A 20,405-nucleotide genomic window follows, 5' to 3' on the forward strand; every position below is an offset into this window, starting at 1 on the left:
TCTGAAAGCCTCCAAATGTTTTGAAAAGATTCATTGTTCTGTTTTTCAGTTCCCATAAAGACATCATCAGTTTATTACTCTTGGCGGTTTTCCTTGTATTTGACAACCTATTGTTTAAGGATATATGGAAATATACTGTTTAAGAATGCACTGGGATGACCCCAGAGGGATGGTATGGGGAGGGAGGGGGGTTCAGGATGGGGAACACATGTACACCCGTGGCGGATTCATGTTGATGTATGGCAAAACCAATACAATATTGTAAAGTAATTAGCCTCCAATTAAAATAAATAAATTTATATTTTTTAAAAAAAGAATATATGGACATTTCAAAATTTGAAATGCTGCTTTCAGATTTTGCATTTGAAAGAAATTAAAGGACTCAAAACCTGGCCTGAACTTATATACCTCTGACTGGCTTCTACCTATGGGTCTTTGTTTGTGCTTAGGTGAAGTATGCTAACATAAACACAAAATCACCTCTTCTGTGTCTTCACAAAGAGTATGTATAATGTGTTATATAGAAACTGATCATTTTGAGTAAATTTGAAACTGAAACTAACCTCATCAGATTGGGAGACACCTTTTACATATTTTGTTTCCACTATTTATTGACTATGTTTTACATATCCATTTTTTCACTGTATCTTGACTCTCTACTGTGCCAAAGCACTGTGTCAGGTCCTCTGGGGGCACAGGGATGAGTAAGATGCAGCCTTGAGAAGCTTGTTATACTGGGAAATAAGACTGCTATTGGAAACCGAATCTTTAAAATAGCTAACTTATTTTCCTAGTAGATCATTACCATCCTGTTTGATCTCTGGCCAGAGACTTGCAAAATTTCAGCTGTGGTACCACGGAGAAAAAATGTAATTTGAATCGGATTTACCTTCAAAATTGGCCTGGATCAAAACTCTGAACTTGATCCAGTTTTCTTCTGATGTATACTTAAAAAAAAAAAATTAATTTCAGAGTTGTAAGGTTAAAAATTACGATAATTGCATTGGATCATAATTATGATTGTTACTTTTAGAGAGGAACAGAAAATGCTGAGTTGATTGGCAAAATACTAATGTTAGATGTAATTCAGTGATGATGTTTGCTTTATACAATCCAGTTTTTACCAAACATGTTTATTCACTTAAAGAATTTCTTTTTGCTTAATATTTTCCTTCTCTTTTGTAGGAGTTTATTTTATCAGAAGATTATAACAAGATGACTCCTGTGAAAAACTATCAAGGTAGGAATTAGAGTAGTGTTTTCATTGCCTTAGACTTTGAAATGTTCCTTGACGGCTTCCGTGGCCACAAGAGGGGACTTAACTTAAAACAGTCGCTGGGAACAAAACACCGCAGTGCTTTGTGGTGAATATTATCCCGGTTTTGGAATCAAGAAGCAGAGGCCCAGAGAGATTGGCTGACTGGCATGTAGTCCCGTGGCTGGTACAGTTGCAGAGCTGGTTGCAGAACCAGTCCAGTTCCCATGTGACTCCTGTAGCCATGGCCTTTGTCCTTGGTCTCCCTGCTCCACCCCACTGCCTGCAGACCCTGCAGCAGACTTGGAGAGTGGGGCCGGGCTCGGGAGTGAGCTGCTTTCCACGGAGCTCGTTCCATTTTTGGTTAATGGTTGTAAAAGGTTCATATTGTCTCAGGGAAGGCGTTCGGGTTTTATTGTGTCTTCAACATTGGCATTGTTCCATAGACCATTTACACAGTACAGATCAGGAGCAAGTTTTCACTAAGGAGTGTTTCCTCCAGGTCAACAGTGGCAGGGCCCAGAACATTAGAAGTAGACCTTGGAACATTTAGAGGTCATTTCATCCACATCTTATGACCTCATTCATGATCCTCCGGCCTCTCCTCTTGAGGTATCCTTAGACGTAGCAACCCTTCCTGATTTTAGAAAATTCTCAGCATTAAGTTCTTCATTTCTAGATGTTGAGCAAAAATTCATTTCCCTATGGGTTTATTCTTTTTTTTTTCCTTTAATAACTATTTTTTTTTTAATTTTCTTTTGAGCCTTTTATTTTGCATTGGGGTCTAGCCCATTAACAATGTTTAGATAGCTTCAGATGAACAGTGAAGGGACTCAGCCATACATATACATGTATCCCTTCTTTCCCAAACTCCCCTCCCATCCAGGCTGCCACATGACATCGAGCAGAATTCCGTGTGCTATACAGTAGGTCCTTTTTGGTTATCTATTTTAAATATAGCAGTGTGTACATCACCATCTCTATTGGTTTATTCTTTTAGTGTTTTTTTTTAATGTATCACTGATCATTTATTGAGTACCTACTGTGTTCCAATAACTGAAAATTATAATAGTGAACAAGGCATGCATAGTATCCATGCATCCCCCATGAAAATAGAATCAAGTAAATCTAAACACAATTAAAGCAGATCAAATTCAGCGATATAAAAAAGGGAAGTACATCACAACCAAGTGAGGTTTACTCCCGAAAAGAAAGAAAAGCAGGGACAGGTGTTTGTATGTCCATATCGTAGCTGCCTTATTCACAATAGCCAAGAAATGGAAACAGCCTAAATATTCACAGATGGATGAATGGGTAAACAAAATATGGTTTATCAATACAGTGGATTCTTATTTGGCCACAAAAAGAGACTGAAGTGCTGATACCCGTTACCATGTGGATGAACCTTGAAAACATGCTGAGTGAAAGAAAAGACCATACATTGTGTGATTACATTTATATGAAACGTTAAGAATAGGAGAATTCATAGCCACAGAAAGTCAGTTAGGGGTTCCTCAGGGATGGGACTAAGGGGATTGGAGGTATGGGCTTCTTTTGGAGGTGATAGAAATGTTCTGGAAATAGAACATTTCCCATAATGATTGCACAACACTGTGAATATACTAAAAATCACTGAATTATACACTGAAAAATGGTTTAAATGGTGGATTTTATATAATGTGGATTTTTATCTCTATTACCATTTTTAAAACAATCACTTTTAAAACAAATACCAAAAACAAAGACATTACAAGAAAGGAAAACTACAGCCCCAATTCTCTCATAAACTTAGATGTTAAAGTCCTAAAAGAAATACTAGCAAATCCAGCAACATGTAAAAAGAATTATACATGATGACCAAGTGGGGTTTATTCCAGATACGCAAAGCTGGTTCAGTGAAAATCAGTGTAATCAGTCATGTCAAAAGCCTAAAGAAGAAAAATCATAGGATCATATTAATTGACACAGAAAAAGCAATCAATAACACCTGATTCTCACACATGATCTAAACTCTCAGCAAACTACAAATAGACAGGAACTTCCTCAACTTGAGAGAGAAACAACTGTTAAAAAAACAAACTATAGCTACATCATGCAGTTGACTCTTGTCCAACTGCAGATCGGGAAGTGCTGTAGTATTTACTGTTGAAACATACCTGCGTATAAGTGGACCCATGTAGTTCAAACGTGCTTTGTTCAGGGGTCATGTGTACATAATTGTGAGAAACTAGATGTTTCCTCCCTAAGATGAAGATCGTGGCCCCCGTTTAACAAGTACAGCCAGGCTTCGAGCCTAGGTTCCTGAAGCTTAGCGCTACGTATGTATCTTCAAATGGTTTCTTTTTGAATAAGAGAATTCTGTCATCTTAGAAAGAGTATGTGCTTTGAGTTTTAGGGCTTGTTTTTTGTTGGTTTTTGTATTTTCAGTAGTCATAGGCAGCCTGACAGAGAAAGAGAACCAACTTTGGCAGAGAGACTAGGGTTTTAATTCTATCCTTGTCACTCATTGATTGTGTAGCTTTGAGCAAGTCATATAAGATTTTTGAGTCTCTGTCTCCTCCTCAGACATAGGATGGTAGCTTGGAGTGCTGTAAACTCCCTTATCTTCCCACTGTCATCCCCTTGGACTTAGAAAGTAACAGGAAGAGGATCAACGGCACCTTCTTGAAAAAAGGGAGCAAGGCGCTGAGGGCCACGTTCTGCCTGAAGTAGGCTTGAAAGTGAATCATTAGAGAGTCAGCTTTTATTCCACCATTGATGGGACTTAAATTGGGCATTTAATGACACAGACGTGACAGGAGTTTCTCTAGGAAGTCCCATCCTTGAGTTTAAAACAATGTTTTGATCTTGATGGTGGCCAATTCTCTGAAAGACAGGTACTGTGTAGAGAAGTTACAATATTATTGCTTCTATGCCCCTTCTAAATCCCTTTAGGCTCTCCAGCTTCAGATGTCAGATTTTTAAACATCAGGCATTTGGTGAAATGTCTGTCCCAGAGGGATTCACTGTGGTTCTGGCCGTACTGTTTGGTCACCAGTCTAGAAGGGTGATCTTGCCAAAGCCAGGTTGTGTGTGTAAAAGAAAGAGGCCCCCCAGCTTTGCAGAGTCATTACAGTGACTGAGTGAGAGAATATCTTTCAGTCCTTGGCACTTGTTAGACGTTCAGAAATTGGCAGTGATATTGTTACTGCCGATAGAGCTGCATTGATCCATCCATGTCTCATCCTATTTTCATGATGAAAATGGGAAGCTGATGTCTTCTCTGTCACCTCGTCACACTCAGGATGTCTCCTCTCACCCACCAGGCTGCCACCTCCTGGGCCCAGGTAGCCTGGTAAGGTCCATGTTCTGAGACTTCAATCTTTGTTTATTCCGGTCAGCTCTGTTCAGTGGCCGTGGACACCCCCATACCTCTCCCCCTGGAATTGTATAAGAAGAAGAAAGAAAATATTTTACTGATTTTATTTGGTACTTGAGAAGCCATGAGACCTTGACCAAACTCCTCGACTTGATCCTGCCTCAGTTTGCCCACATGCAAAGCAGGGAGAGGGGGTCGAGGGCGTGAATGGTGTCTTCTAACTCTGAAATTCTGTAATGCAATACTTCTGTAATGGCGGCGCCCTTATTCCTGAGCGACCCTGGGAAATTTGCTCCCATTATCTCATTATGTATACTTTGATGTAGGGGATATTTTATTCTTTTTTTTTTTTTATGTGGCCCTTGAGAATAATTCTGCTGTCCTTTCCAAGCTCCAAGCATTTGATTTGTCATGGAAGATTCATCTAGAACTTTGTTGTGGGTTTCAAAGCCAGCCTTCATCAAAAGGAGGACAGTAATGCTCTTTGCTTTTTTTCTTAAGCTTAAATAAACTGACCCAGTAACTTACTAGGAGAGTGTCGTTCCTAACGGGTTTTGCAGTCACAGTGATCTGGCTTTCTCTAGACCAGCAGTTCTAACAAGTCTAAAAGAGGTGGCCCTTGACCCTTGGGTTATTGGGAACATTTTCTTATAGGGACTCGGATGTGGTCTTCTCTGGGGTCATGGCTGTACCCCTGATGAGAACCACCATTCCAGCTTGCATTTGCCATGATGATCTACTGTTTAGCTTACGTTGGGGCGGGGGAGGAGACAACCTTGCACCTCTGTGGACCATGCTGCCGGGGACCAGCCCCGGCTGATCCAGGGTATTCGAAGGAGAGACGGCGTAGGCGAAGATCAGGAAACAATTGCTTAATTAAATGTTAATTAAGGATATAAAGAGTAATAGAATGAGGATAGCTCAGTAAAATTCAGTGAAGAAAAGAGGCTGAAATAAGGATAGCTCAGTGAGGAAATTCAGTGGAGAAAAGAGGCTGAATAATTCAGCCAGAAGGTAAGAGAAAGAACGACATGGGGAGACCAAGTTTCGGTGAACAAGGCCCCGCACTTTATTTTCCAAAGTAGTTTTTATACCTTAAGTTATGCATAGAGGATAATGGGGGAAGGGGTAGAGTCTTGCAGCAAGCCAGGCTTTCTTCCTGCAAACTTATCATATGCAAAAGCTTAGGTGATTTGCATCATCTTCTGGCCCGGAGGCCTGTTAACATTTTAAGACCCTTTCTTCAGAAAACTTATTTTTCTCTAAAGGTGATTGGTCAGGAGCCACCCTCCAAAAGCATTAGATAAAGTTGCATTCCTACAGAGCGAAGGTATGGTGGGCTATAACAAGAAAAAGAATTAACTCAAGGGTCCCAGGTTACAAACGTTAAAGCTACTACTTACACCAATTATATTAATCAATACACTGCCAGGGACACAGCAGGTAAGGGATATGGAAACTTAGCAGCAAACATTGGCCCAACAAAGAAAATCCCTTCACCAATACAATTTCTAATCAATCTTTTAACTACTCAAAAGAATCTGTGTTTAGACAGTTTAGAACATCTCCTGCCTCTCACAGTTGGGAGGCTCTGAACAATCACATGTGGCCGGAAAAACCTATTCAGGTAGGCTAGAGGATTTCCAAAGGAGTTTGTAGGTTAAAACACTGTCACACCCAGGAATTATTAACTGGAGCTGTAAGCTAACTCTCTTTTCAGAGAGGTAGTGGGGGACAGCCCCCTGTAAAGTCAGAGGTGTAGGTGAAAGCACAAAGCAGAAAGTAGGCAGACTCTGGTTTTGGGGGTAGATGCTCGAGAATTTCCAGGGGGACTCCTGAAGCTCGATCCCGCCTTTGCGTATGCCGAGCCTCCTTCCTCATGACCTTTGTCATGGGCGGAGTTCCTCACGCTGTGATAGAATTCCAGTTGAGCTATTCCAGATCCTGAAAAATGATGCTGTGGAAAGTGCTGCACTCAATATGCAATATGCACTCAATATGCAATATGCCGGCTCCCGGCACCATGCCTCATTTAGAATGCTTGATGGGTTGTTTTCTTGTCTCTTGGTTTTCAGCGCATCAGAGCCGAGTGACGATGATCCAGTTTGTCCTGGAGCTGGAGTGGGTGCTGAGCACGGGACAGGACAAGCAGTTTGCCTGGCACTGCTCCGAGAGTGGGCAGCGTCTGGGAGGTTACCGCACCAGTGCTGTGGCCTCAGGCCTGCAGTATCCTTTGCTGGACAGAATCCCTTGGTGGGAACTTAGCTGTTGACTTCTTTCTTTCATGAGCATTCTGGGTATGTGCACTTTGAAGGTTTCGTGTTTTATTTGCTGAGCTGCCCTTCTGATTAAGATGCTTATAAACTGTCCTAACACGTAAATTGTCAGGGGTCCTCATGTAGGCGGGGTAAATCAATTTCGCCTGAAATAACAGTCCCTGCCGAGCAGGTTGTGGGTCTGCCGTGAGCAGAGTCTGACGTCTACACAGCACACAGCCCAGATTTGTGAGCCTCAGCTGTCAGAAAGATTATGGAACACGGAGATAATGCAATCTTTTATTTTTGTACAGAAATAATTTACACATAGGTATTAAGGTTGAGAACCCTCGCATTTTGGTGCCTGGCAGAAGAACCACAGGATCCCTATTCATTTTAAGAATATTTATTGAGAAGCTGCCATGCTGGGACCAGCGTAGGCTGAACACGGTAATGCTATGTACGAGTCTTTGTTCCAGGTGCCAGATTTTTCCAGAATGTGTAGAATGATACTAACTCTTATCTCCCAAGCTTCCAGGGTCCGTGTGCTCACTGCGCATACCTGCTAATGATGGGTGATCCTCACATCCAGCGCTCTGGGCACTTGGGCCTGACAAGTGTGAGACCTGGATGGGTGATGCTACCATTGTAAGAAGGAAGGGGCCCTGAGTTTCTTCTTTCAAAAGCATAGAATCTCTCCACCTTCTGACAAATGAGGAAACAGTTAGAAACAGATTACTTGTCTGCAGAAACAGGATGAAAGAATAAGACTTGCTTTCAGATTTTCATCTCATATTTATAAAATGCCTGTTCAGTAACTTGCAACCATCTGGCAGAGTACCTTGCTGTTTCCTTGCAGACATGTGGCAGTTGTTGTATTTGTGTGTGTGTGTGTTTAGGATAGTGTCACTCTTATTTTCCTACTGGAAGGGCAAGAGGAAGAAACCGAGAGTGGCCATATGGAAAGTTTTAAAAATAGCAAGTTACCAAGAAGACCAGAAGCAAGGGTGAGGAGGAATGGAAATCGAGATCAACTTATCTTTGAGAGGGTGGCTGATAAAAGAAACTCCATGCTTTACTTACTAAAAAGCCAGTTCAGACAAGCATAATGCTTGAATTGAAGTACATGATCTCTCCTGCCAGTAGATTAATGATTTCTTGTAGTGCTTAGATTAGATCTCCCTGAGAGATCATCCGTCCAATTTCTCATTTACAGATGAGCAGCTACAGCCCAGAGTGGATCCCATGCCTCTCTCTGCAGCCCCCTAGCTGGTATGAAGGAAAATCACCACCACAACCCAGGTCTTCTGCTGTGGACTGCTGGGTTTTCCCAGCAGTTAAACTGCATTACCCCTTTGAGAAAAGAACCAATGGCATCAATATAATTTGTTCTTAACATTCTGGCTTCTCTATCACTAGCCAAGCCTAGTGATGTATCTTCTGTATCACCTAACAAAGCCGGGGAGCATAGAAAGAAATACAGATCTTGCCCTTAAGAAGTTTATTTTTAAAACAATCTGAAAATGGGGGGGGGGGAAACCCCATAAATACACAGAATTAAACTTGTCCTGACTCTTATTATAGTCTTTGACTCATCTGTTCAGGCATCTCCAAAGGTCATCTTCATTTTTCAGCTGTTTCCTTTGGCCACACCATGTGGTTTACCAAGCAGAAAAAAATCATGTGATTGGCTAGCAGAAGCTTTGATGTGTAGTGAAAGCCTCAGGCTTCCTTCCCCCGTGCAAATGACCATCCAGTCCAACCTTGGAAGGGAGCTGCAATACTGCAGAGATGCCCTTCCAGAAAACTCCCTCCACCTCCCTAGCTCCAGTTCTGGAGTCACAGTGCCAGCCCTAGCTCCTGGGAGCGTGTATCTGCCTGGTACTTTCCCAGTGCCGTGCCCTGATGCATAACGACGCTGAATTTGCCAGAGTCTCAGCCAGGAACCATGTGACTTTCCCAGGCTGCAGGGCTTTTCCTGGGAGCCGCCTGGTGCGTAGATTGCTAATAAGCAACCCATACAGCATTAGGGTTCACTTAAAATCCAGTTTTTAAGCCCATTTGTTTCATGGGACCCCCCCTCCTCCACCACCTCGCCCCCCTTGTCTTTCTGCCGTCTTCTATACTTACAGGGTTTTTTTTCGGGGGGCAGGGCGGGGGTGGTTAGTGATAATGAAAAGAAGATCTGTTGAAATAACTTAAAATGTTCAGAATAATATTATGACCCCCATTTCTCTTCATAGTGGACGCTGGTGGTGTAGATAAAAATCTTCTACATATAAATTCATCTCTACATATAAATTCATCTCTACATATAAATTCTCTCCCATCTGCATCTCAAACAGTCATTCAAACAAGCCAACAGTGATAGAATAAGTCAGAGGGAATATAGCCTTTCTTCTCTTCTTTCAGGCCTCTTTGCGAAGTAAATATGCAAAGAAAGTAACCAAAATTCAAGTAGAGAAACAAAGGATGACAGGACGACTGACCAGTTCACAAATTGAATTATCAGGTTTGAAATCACCTCAAAATCTTTGTTGCTTTGGCTGAAGATCTGACGCTTCAAGTATTAAGTGAACTACCGTTTTGTGTGTGTGTGTTCAGTCGTATCCGGCCCTTTGCAGCCCCGTGGACAAGAGCCCACCAGGCTTCTCTGTCCATGGATTTTCCAACCAAGAATACTGGCGTGGGTTGCCATTGCCCCCTCCAGGGGGTCTTCCTGACCCAGGGATCGAATCTCCTGGGTCTCCTGCATTGGCAGGTGGCTTCTTCACCATTAGCACTGCCTGGGAAGCCAGACTATCCTATTACCAACAACAACAAGGATAGTAACAATAAGGAAGTGAAGGAGAGGAAAAAGAAGAAAATATCTTATATTTGCAGCCCCTGAGTGTTTACCTAGTGCTTCTATATAACGTTACTTTGTTCCCTAGCAAAACATAAAGACCTAATTCTCAATTTTCAGAGTAGAATGCATCAGAGAGGCTCAACAGGTTAAGAGACTTTCTTGAGGTCACGTGACTGTTAACCTGGCAGAACCAGGATTAGAACTTGGGTTTTTAAATCTTTGAGCTAGCCCTGGGCCCAACTAGATACAGCAGAATGGAGCTGTTTCCCCAAGGTCCCACGGCAGGTTGACGTAGAACATAGAACTGTTTTCCTCCCCTACCTCTGTTGCTGGTCTTTACACTGATCTAGCCTCATCCTTCATTCTGTCATAGGACCAAGTTTTGGTCACATCTGGTCATGCTTCCAGAAAAATAATTTAGGTACTCTGCATCTTAAGAATTTATCCATGTTGGAGATATTTCCAAGGTACCACCCTCTTCTGTTTGTTCCTGTTTGGGAAAAGAGTACTGAAAAGCTATTAAGAGTATCTTGATTTTCATATTTCCTCATGTCACACTAAATTCCAGTCACTCTGGCTTTGAGGTTTTACTATAATTTTATTTTAGCCCTCTTCCAAATAGCTTGTGTTGCATCCATGTATGTGTGTGTGTGTGTGTGTGTGTTATTTCCCCAAAGTTGCGAAGATAGGCATCTATTTTTTCATCTGTGTTCTTATAATTAATCAAGATAATTAAATTTAAGGCGATCTTATTCTTTGTAAATCCTAATATTGTTTTATGTATACCTGATAACTTTTCTCCCTATTCTTGAGACCAGGAGAATTTGCTCTACTTTGTTCTCCTTTGCTTAAAAAAATGTCTTAATATGAAAATTTTAAAACTCGTATCAAATTGAAGAAGATAGTGTAGTGGACACTCATGTACTTACTGCTCCAATGCACTGTGGGTCTTCTGTCCCTATCTGTCTGTCTTTTCACTGGAGTAGTTTAAAGCAAATTCCAAACCTTATGGCTTCTTATCCTTACACACTTCATTATGCACCTCTCAAAAATATGAATCTTTTCCCAATAACCACAGTGCTGTCATTACTCCTAAAGTTGACAATCACTCCTTGATAATACTGAATAATTGATACATTTTCAAGTTTAACATACTGCTTCAGAAGTGGCTTTTTGCAGTGGATCTGTTTGAAATCAAGTCCAGACAAGGTCCGCACGTTGGAGGTGGTTGCTGCATCTCCTGAATTTCCCAGTCTTCCTTTCAGATTTTTTTTATTGCCACTATACGTTTGTTGAGAGGACTGAGTCGGTTCTCCTTTAGAGTCTCACGTTCTGAAGTGACCTCTGCTTCCTCGTAATGTCATATAACTTGTTCTTCTTCCTACCTTTTCCCCTAATTTTTCTGTAAGCTGAAAGTGGCCTCTGATATCTTGATTCAGTTCGGATTCAGCTTTTGGGCAGAACACTTGGTATTTGTACCGTGTGGTTCATTCTGCTCCTCATCAGGACACACAGCATGTTGGGTCATCACCCTTCCAGTGACAGCAGGATGGATCGGTGGTTCTGATAGTGACAGCGGGGTCCCTGCAGGGCACTCTTCCCCATCAGCCTGTCCTTTATGGGTTCATCCACTGCTTTTCTTTTCCCAAATCCGGTCCTTTCATTAGGATTGCGAAAGGGTGATTTTGTAATCCTTTCATTTTTTTCCTACATTTATTAGTTGGATTTCTTCTATAAAGTAGAACTTTCCCTCATTGACTACAGCTGTTTGGTTATCCTGAAATACAATTAGTATAGGAAAAGCAACATAAGTTCTTAATTATTTCTCTTTAATTGCTCATATTTTAGAGCAGACATTTAATGCCCTAGTTACCTTCAGTAGAGATTTGTTTTTTGAGCATTATTATAAACTCTTGGTTTGGTTTTTAATGATATCTTCAGTATATTTCAGTAAACTGCTCCTCTTTTCCCACTTTATTTCTTTTTAAAAATTTTTTAAAAATTTATTTTTTTTTCTTGGCTATGCCAACCATCTTATGAGATCCTACTTCCCTGACTAGGGATCAAACCTGGGTCCTTGGCAGTGAAAGTGTGGAGTCCTAACCACTGGATCACCAGGGAACTTGTTCCCCTTATTTTTTTTTTTTCCTGATGCTCATGTTGTCCCATCTTTGGCCAGTAAGAGCCACATTATTTTGGCTCCTGTGTCTTTTTGATAGAACCCCACTCGCCTTTGGTAGCATTTTTGTTTTGTTTTTTTCTTACCAGACCGCAGCAGGTTTAATAGCGGCCCCAAAGATATGCCCAAGTTGTAACCCAGAACCTACAAAGAGGACCTGATTTGGAAAAACAGTCTTTGTACATGTGATTGTGGTTTTGAGATGAGATCAGTCTGGATTAAGGTGGGCCCTTGTTTGTGTTCAGCTGCTCCGTTGTGTCAACTCTTTGTGACCCCATGAGCTGTAGCCTGCCAGGCTCCTCTGTCCACAGACTTTTCCGGGCAACAATCCTGGAGTGGGTTGCCATTTCCTACTCCAGCATTTTTGTTTCTTGACGCAACATGTTTTAAGCTCGTCTGGTATTTTCCCGTTCCAGCCCTGGAATCAGCCGTTCCTCTTAGTGAGGAACAGTACTCAGATATAGCTAGGAAATAAGTGTATGTGTATTTTTTAAAAAAGAAAACAAATCATCAGTTCATATAATATTTCTATTTCAGATTTCACCTTATAGAGTTTTTATTTCATTTTTGTACTTGATTCTTTTATCTTGGGCTGAAAACCTTAGTTCCTAAGCATCAGCATAATTCCTTATTTTGCTTTTCCCATGGTATATTTAGGGCTTCCCTGGTGGCTCAGTGGCAAAGAATCCACCTGCCGGTGCAGGAGACTTGAGTTTGATCCCTGGGTTGGGAAGACCCCTGGAGAAGGAAACGGCGACCCACTCCAGTATTCTTGCCTGGAGAACCCCATGGACAGAGGAGCCTGGCGGGCTACTGTCATGGGGTTGAAAAAGTTGGACATGATTTAGTGACTGAGCACTAGCATGGGATATTTGTTTCAAAATAATGATACAGTATTATAATAACAGGACCACTGAATGAGATTTTAGTTTTTTTTGCTGTTTTCTTTGTCCTGAGGATATATTCTACCAAGAATATACAGTTAAAATACTGTGTTTTAAAGTGATTTGAAATAATTATGTTAGCTCTGTGGTTATATCAGGAAGTTGATAGTAGCTGTATTCATTTTTCTTTGTTGTCAATTTGGGGGATTTTTTTTTTAATTATAAATATTTTTCATATGTAAAATAATTACAAGATTCCATCATGGAAATGACCTGATGAGAGAAAATTCTTACTACCACCCTCATCTGCTCAGTTTTTTTCTCCCCTCTCCGTAGGCAGCCATTTAAATTTTTAAAAATTTTTACACTTAAAAATGTTTTTCGTTAATTTTTTTGATTAAAAAATTTTTTTTTTTTTTTAGTTTGTGTGTGCCAGGTCTTAGTTGTGGCATGCAGGACCTGGTTCCCTGACCACGGATCAGACCTGGGCCCCCTGTTTCGGAGCCCAGAGTCTTAACCACTGAACCACCCGGAACGTCCTGACGGCCATTTTGATCAATTTTATCTTTCCAGTGTTTCCTTTCATAAATATAAGCACACATGTGCGCGCACACACACACACACACACATACACACACACTTTCTCTCTTATATTTCCCTTTTGCTCTTACACAAAGGTAGGGTAGCATGTAAACTCTCACATACCTCGGCTTTATTTCCCCACTTAATAAAATACCCTGGAAATTATTCCATGTCAAGTTTCCTAGCTGTGTAGGGTTCTTTTGGCCGAATGTATCGTAGTTAATGGGTTTCCCAGGTGGCCACTAGTGGTAAAGAACCTGCTAAGTCCTCTTTTGATGAACTTTTGGATCGTTTCCAAACTTTAGCTCTTACTGCGTTATGGGATATCATTCCTTATTTTGACCACTGCATCTCTGGGGCAGATCTGTTCAAGTAGCATTGCTGGGCATTCCCAACCAGGGATGGCTTTGGGTTGTTACTGGAGACCAGTCACATAGGCAGCCTCTTCTTACATGGACCAGCATTCCAGGCTCCCAGAAGGAAAGCAGGTGTTTGGCACAAATTATATTGTTTACACAGTTAAGGCACAGTCAGCCACTATTGTCTGTTAAAGTGGTGGGAACGCTCCCAAAATCCAAGTTCCCAGACGCCATGCCAATCTTGAAATAGCAGCCTTTCAGAGGATACCAGTCAGGCCTGCTAGGTTTTTTTTTTTTCCTGCAAACTACCATTTTCATTTCTTCAGCTATCCATTCATGTGTCTTGCCCATTTTTTTTAAAAAACTAGGTTTGTAGTCTTCTTCCTAACTGCTCTTTTTATATTAGAGATTTGGACCTCCTGTGGCATCAGGTGCAGATATTTTTTCCAGTTTGTCTTGTGCCTTGTTTATGGTATTTGCTTGTTGTTTGTGTTTTTGAATCATAGCTTTCCCCACTCCAAGGTTAGAAGGAAACTCTCCCATCTAGAACTTATATTTTTCATTTTTTTTATTTAGATCCCTCATTAGTTTGAAGTTCATCCTGGCATATAAAGAAATACAGATCCTGTTCTATTTTTCCAAATGACTGCTCAGTGTGTGCCGGCTTTATGTTTCACTCATCTTTTCCTTGTTCATTTGAAAAGCCAGCTTTTTATCAGATATGTACTAAATTTCTACATGCTTTGGGGCTTATTTCTAGACTTTCTATTCTGTTCCTGTGTCTGTCTATTTAAGTAGCACACTCAGTTAAAGAGACTTTACAACATGTTTTAACATCTAGTAGGGCTAACCTCCCCCAGTCACAATACCACATTACTCTTATTTTCAGAGTATTCTTGGCTCCTCTTGCTTGCTTATTTTTCTATGTGAACTTTAGAATGAATATATCCAATTCTAAGGGGAAAAATTAATTTTTGCAGGGATTATATTAGATTTATAAATTCATGTTGTCAGAATTCTCATCTTTATCATGTTGAGTCCCACTGTTCAGTAATACAGCATGTCTTCTACTTAGTTACTTCCGCTTTTTGTGTCTTTCAGCATTATATCCAGGTTCTCCTCGTGTGAGATTTGCACCTTTCTTTTACATTTATGCTTTTTTTTGGTGGGAAGGTGGGGGGCAGTCAACCCATCCACTCACTTTTGAGAAACAATCCTTAATGCTTACATGATAGATTTGATGTTGAAACCCGGCACGTGTTCATTGGTGACCAGTCAGGCCAAGTAACCATCCTCAAACTGGAGCAAGAAAACTGCACCCTGGTCACAACATTCAGAGGACACACAGGTGGGACTGAAAGCCGACCCTCCAAGTGCTGCTCTCACACCGACTGTCCCCTGCCGCGTGTTCTGATATTCACATGATGTGCTGTGAAAGTGACGAGGTACACTCTGGGCCTGTGTGATGGTAACACGGGATAGATGTAACTGATTGCAGCATGATTCAGTATGATGGAGGGTCAGCAATGTTCTCCATCGGTTCAAACAAAAGAGCAAACAGTCTGTTTCAGCAGTGGTGGTGATCTGGTTCTTTGTCATGTTATGCTGGAGAAAGCCGTGGTGGGCAGATATTAAATGAGACGTTGTTTGAGGCTGTGTGGCAACTGCACGAACCCTGGAAGGACAGCTCGGTCTGTGCCCTCCTTGGAGCAAGAAGATGGTGGGTGGGACAGACTTCTACTTCGAAGACAAGTGAAATGAAAAATAGATTTCTCACTGGTAGCTAGCCTACATAAAAAAGGAACAGGTTCCTCTTTAATTTTCCTTACTCTGGAGCTCTTTTCAAGACCCCCTTTATGTTACTGGCCTGCTCAAGGTCATTTAAGCAGGGTGATAAACTATACCCACACTTAGCCTTTGAAAGACTTGGGTAAACAGTGATGATTAATTTTTTTACTCGTGTTTTTAACATGTGATGTTGACCCTGGAAAATGAATCATTGCCTGTCCGTAGTTCTTAACAAGCTTTTGTGTCTTCTGCGGTTTACCAGCCCACTGTTCAGTGTAGAACAGAGTTAATATGAGTCTAGATGTCTATAAGAACAAAAGTAGGTGAATGAGGATGTAAAATGGGATAGTACCTAGATCATAAGGGATTTCCTGAAGGGAAAAAGAGGAATGCTGTAAAGAGAAGATTGAATCTAGGGGAAAGATTCATCAAAGATCATCTTAATTATCTGTGCCTTAGGGAGGAAGAACACACAGAAACCTCCCTTGTGGGTAGAACCCAGGTCTCTTCTGATTGGATTTCTCTTTTTAGCCACCTTTACTCTGACCTGACAGGGACCTGAAACTGCCCCTTGTCGGGACTGTTTCCCCGCTGACCTCGGTCTCCTGATCTGTGGCTTCCCTAAGCCCTGTCTCCACCTGCGCTTGCTCTTGTCCTGGGGGAGAAGTCCTGCTTTGGACCCCTCATTCCCCAGCGTCCTTGGGCCCATCTTTCCTTCTGTCCCCCTCGCTTCAGCTGTGCATTCCCCAGCATTCTCAGTTTGGGGCTCCTTGACCCCCCTCCTTGGTAAATTTAACCTGGGATTCAGACTCGTGCACTCGTCTCCTCGTGCAGTCAGCTGCGGGGTCTGCCGGGGGTCACGGCCGGAGCCTCTGCCGACCGTCACCAGAGCCATCCCTCCAGCCCAGACCCAGGAGCCGCCTCACAGAACCCGGCTCCATACGCAGGACACCCCTCCTCTCATTCCCTCGGCAGCTTTTTCAGACCTTCCCCACTCTCCCCAGACCTCGCTCAAAGAAAAACGAAGGTTATCAGAAGCTTTCTTAAAATGTTTGGTTCTTGACCATCCCATCTTCCCTCCACAGTAAGCCAACTTCTCCTCCTCTGCCTCCTCATCTCTTGCCCTCCTGCCTTGTGCTGTCCTCGGCCCCAGGCTCTTCTTTCTCAGGGTCTCCACACTGCAGGTTAATTCTTCAGTCTCCCTTTTGACCAACTCTTTGCAAGTTACTAACATCGAAACTTTTTTTTGCTTCTGGGGGAAAAAAAAACTAACAAAACCCCTCTGATCTCATCTTAACAGCAGTGCTGCTTTTTTATTTTTTTAAGTTGCAGTGAAATGTGCACAACCTAAAATTGACCATTTTGATCATTAACCTTTTTTTTTACCTTTTTTAGGGGGGTGGGGAGGGGTTGTGCCATGCAGCACACAGTTCCCCGACCAGGAGAATCACTGGGAAGTCCCCACTTTGACCATTTTTAAGTGTGCAGTTTAGTGACAGTAAGTACCTTCACACTGTTGTGCAACCACCACCACCCAGAACATTCTTTATCTCGTAAAACAGAAACTGTGCCCTTGAGACGCCAACTCACTCCCTGCCCCAGCCCCCCCCGCCCCCAGGCCCTGGCAACCACCATCCTGCTGTCTGTCTGTCTGCATTTAGTGACTCTAGGCACCGCACATGAGGCGAAGCCTACAGTATTGGTTGTTTTGTGACTGGTCTGTTTCACTTAGCATAGTACCTTCATGTTGGCACGGATTCTTAAAAGACTGTCATTTTCCCCGCTGCTTCACATTCTTCCCTCCCATTGGCTTTCCTGCCACCTGCAGTTTGGCTCGTTCCGTCACTCCAGTCACACTGCTGTCCCCGAGGTGGCCAGTGGACACGCTTTAAACTCTGTCCTACTTAACCTCTCGGTAGCGTTTGACATTGTGGCCATTCCTTCCTGCTGCGACTGCCCTCGTTTGGCTTCTGAAACACATTCCGTCTCCGTTTGAAGCCTCTGAGGGCACTCGCTCCTCTCCTTTGGGGTTGTACTGGGGGATTCTGCCGGGACCTCCTGGGCTCTCCCTGGTTGACCTTGGCCACCACTCCCAGTCACAGAACAAAAATGGATAGTCATCGTTCTCAAATTCCTCTCTACCCAGTGAGTGAGGCTGAAGCTAAACAGTGATTATAGTGCCTGGTGGCAGAGTTGGGGGAGCCACACCATGCTTGTCCATGAATATGGAGCGGGCACCTCGCTGGCACGGGAGTGGGAGTTGGTCAGGGAAGTCTCCCCAGGGGAGATGTGGCTTGGACCTAAGAGCTTAGGGGAGGAGTGAGAGTTGAGTTCATGAAAGAGAAGGAAGGAGAACAGTGCAGGCAGAGCAAACCAGCAGAGCCCGAGGCCTGGGGATCTGCAAAAGCCTGGTTCTCTTGGGAACTCCTACTAACTCTTTGGCTGGAACACAGAGTGTGGATGGTCGGGGGAGGGAGAGGGGAGAAGGAAGCCAGAAAGGAAATGAGAGTCAGTTCAGATCACTGAGAGGATTATCCTGACATCGGGGAGAAATGGTTTTAAGTGAAGAAGTTAACCTGGTCGGATGTTTTTTTTGTATACTAATTTAAATAACATTATTCATAGTGTCCATAAAGTGAAACAACTCATGTGTTCATCAACTGATAAATGGAGAAATAGAACATAATATATCCATACAAGGGACTATTACTCAACAATACGAAGAAATTGTTGATATGTGCAATAATATGGGTAAACCTTGAAAGCATTCTGATAAGCCCAGAAGCTTCACCCCAAAGCAGTAGCTTCATTTTGCCTCTCCCCATTCCCCATGCAAAGAAAACCATTCCTTTGTTTTTTGCCTACTCTGGAATTTTCATATAACCTGATTGGATGTTAAAAGATTGCTCTGGCTATAGAGAGTGATATGATGGAAAAGCTGGTAGGAAACTTTGCTTCACAGTGTGGCCGCAATGATGGGAGAGCAGGGAGTTGATGGACCCAAGGTAAAGTTTTAGGCAGTTAGCTCAGCAGGTATGGTGATGAACTGGAGAGTTCCCAGACTTGGTTTCGGCAAAGGTGGCTTTCAGCCCAAACTTCTGACTCTTTAATAGTTAGATGTTGTCCAGAGCACTGATCTGAGGGCTCAGAGTTCAGTATTGCTGCCTCCAGGTCAGAAGAGGCAAGCAGCTGCCTCTATTTGTGAGATGAGCCAGGGGGTGGTCCGAGGGTTTGTTTCATGTCTTCCAAGTTGACTTCCCTGGTGGCTCAGACAGTAAAAGCGTCTGCTTACAATGCGGGAGACCCAGGTTTGATCCCTGGGTCGGGAAGATTCCCTGGAGAAGGAAATGGCAACCCACTCCAGTACTCTTGCCTGGAAAATCCCATGGACGGAGGAGCCTGGTAGGCTACAGTCCATGGAGTCGCAAAGAGTCAGACACAACTGAGCAACTTCACTTTCACTTTTCTTTCTTCCAAGTTAGTTCCATGGGCTTTCCGGGTAGCACCAGTGATTAAGAACCTGCCTGCCAATGCAAGAGACGTAAAAGACGTGGGTTGGATCCTTGGGTCAGGAAGATCCCCTGAAATAGGAAATAACAACCCACTCCAGTATTCTTGCCTGAAGAATCTCATGGGCACAGGAGCCTGGCAGACTATAGTCCATGGATTCGCAAAGAGTCGGACACAACTGAGAACCTTGATATTGTATCTTATCTTTCTGAAAGAGGGCAAAATATTTTCACGTGATTTCACCATGAAATATCTTAGAGGAAGAGAGGACATGGCCCAGAAAGGTCATTATCTAACCCAAAGGCAAATAAATTTAGCAGGTCACATTTCTTGTTGTTGTTTACTCACTAAGTCGTGTCCGGCTCTTTTCAACCCACTGGACGGTAGCCTGCCAGGCTTCTCTGTCCATAGGATTTCCCAGGCAAGAATACTGGAGTGCATTGCCATTTCCTTCTTCAGGGGGTCTTCCCGACCCAGGGATCAAACCCATGCCTGCTGTATTGGCAGTCAGGTTCTTTACCGCTGAGCCACCAGGGAAACCCCGATCACATATCTAACTTATCATTATTCCTAGACAGTAGTACCTACCCAGTCTCTATCTCCCGTCTGGCTACAGCACTGCTGATTCATTTATAGGTAGTATCAGGGTGTCTGAGAGATTCCATGATGATTCGAGCATTGTGAAGCTCTTCCTATGTAGTAAGTCCATCTGGGCCTTGGGAGGTCCCAAACTCAGCCAGACACAATTGTGGACAAAGGGTCTATGAATGGAGAATTAGCTTAATCACCTCATTCCTTTACCCCCCAAACAAAGACTTTAAGATGAGCCCAGATTCATTAAAGGCTGGTCTTGGGGATCTAATCAGTACAGATTCAAACTCAGAAGCAGATAAGTTCTTCAGATATGTGTACGGAGTCACAGCCATTCATCCATCACTCTCTGTCACAGTGCAGAAAGTCATATAAAAAAATGTGAGTTAGTGATGGAATCTGCCTAATAGCCGTACCCGAAGGCCAAAACATGACATTTACTAACCCATGGGGATTTAGTAAACTGATTTTATATTCTTACGCTCCCTCTGCTGGTTTTATTTCTGGAACTAAATGCCAACTATCATAGTTCTTTGATATTTCTGCAGAAATTAGAATATATTTCTACCAGGAAGTCATATACTGATTTGAACAAAGGGGAAAAAATCAGATTTTGACCATTGAAAATTAATAGTATCCATAAAATCTTTTTTTTTTCTTCTAAGAAATTTTTTGGTTAGTATGAACATATTGGAAACAGGAGGGCTTGAATGTGAACCTGCCAAAGTATACTACTTAATGGAAAATGAAATACAGACTTGTTCACTGACTGTTAGAAGTCTTGAAAGTAAAGTTT

The 20,405-nt window shown here is 42.5% G+C and overlaps 1 protein-coding gene across 5 annotated transcripts in view; it reads left to right on the top strand.

The window, feature by feature from the left end:
* Window positions 1–20,405, top strand: part of WDFY2 (WD repeat and FYVE domain containing 2) — a 192,101-nt gene that overhangs the window by 134,069 nt on the left and 37,627 nt on the right. For all 5 annotated transcript variants that reach the window (NR_198888.1, NM_001435020.1, XM_010810713.4 and 2 more), the window contains 3 exons: window positions 1,186–1,240; window positions 6,689–6,839; window positions 14,956–15,068. Coding sequence is in view for 4 of the 5 variants with exons in the window: in NM_001435020.1 (NP_001421949.1) it covers window positions 1,186–1,240; window positions 6,689–6,839; window positions 14,956–15,068 (319 nt within the window). In the remaining variant the exon portion in view is untranslated. The remainder of the gene's footprint in view (window positions 1–1,185; window positions 1,241–6,688; window positions 6,840–14,955; window positions 15,069–20,405) is intronic.

The sequence above is a fragment of the Bos taurus genome, chromosome 12, assembly GCF_002263795.3.
Source record: "Bos taurus isolate L1 Dominette 01449 registration number 42190680 breed Hereford chromosome 12, ARS-UCD2.0, whole genome shotgun sequence".
Taxonomy (NCBI): Eukaryota; Metazoa; Chordata; class Mammalia; order Artiodactyla; family Bovidae; genus Bos; species Bos taurus.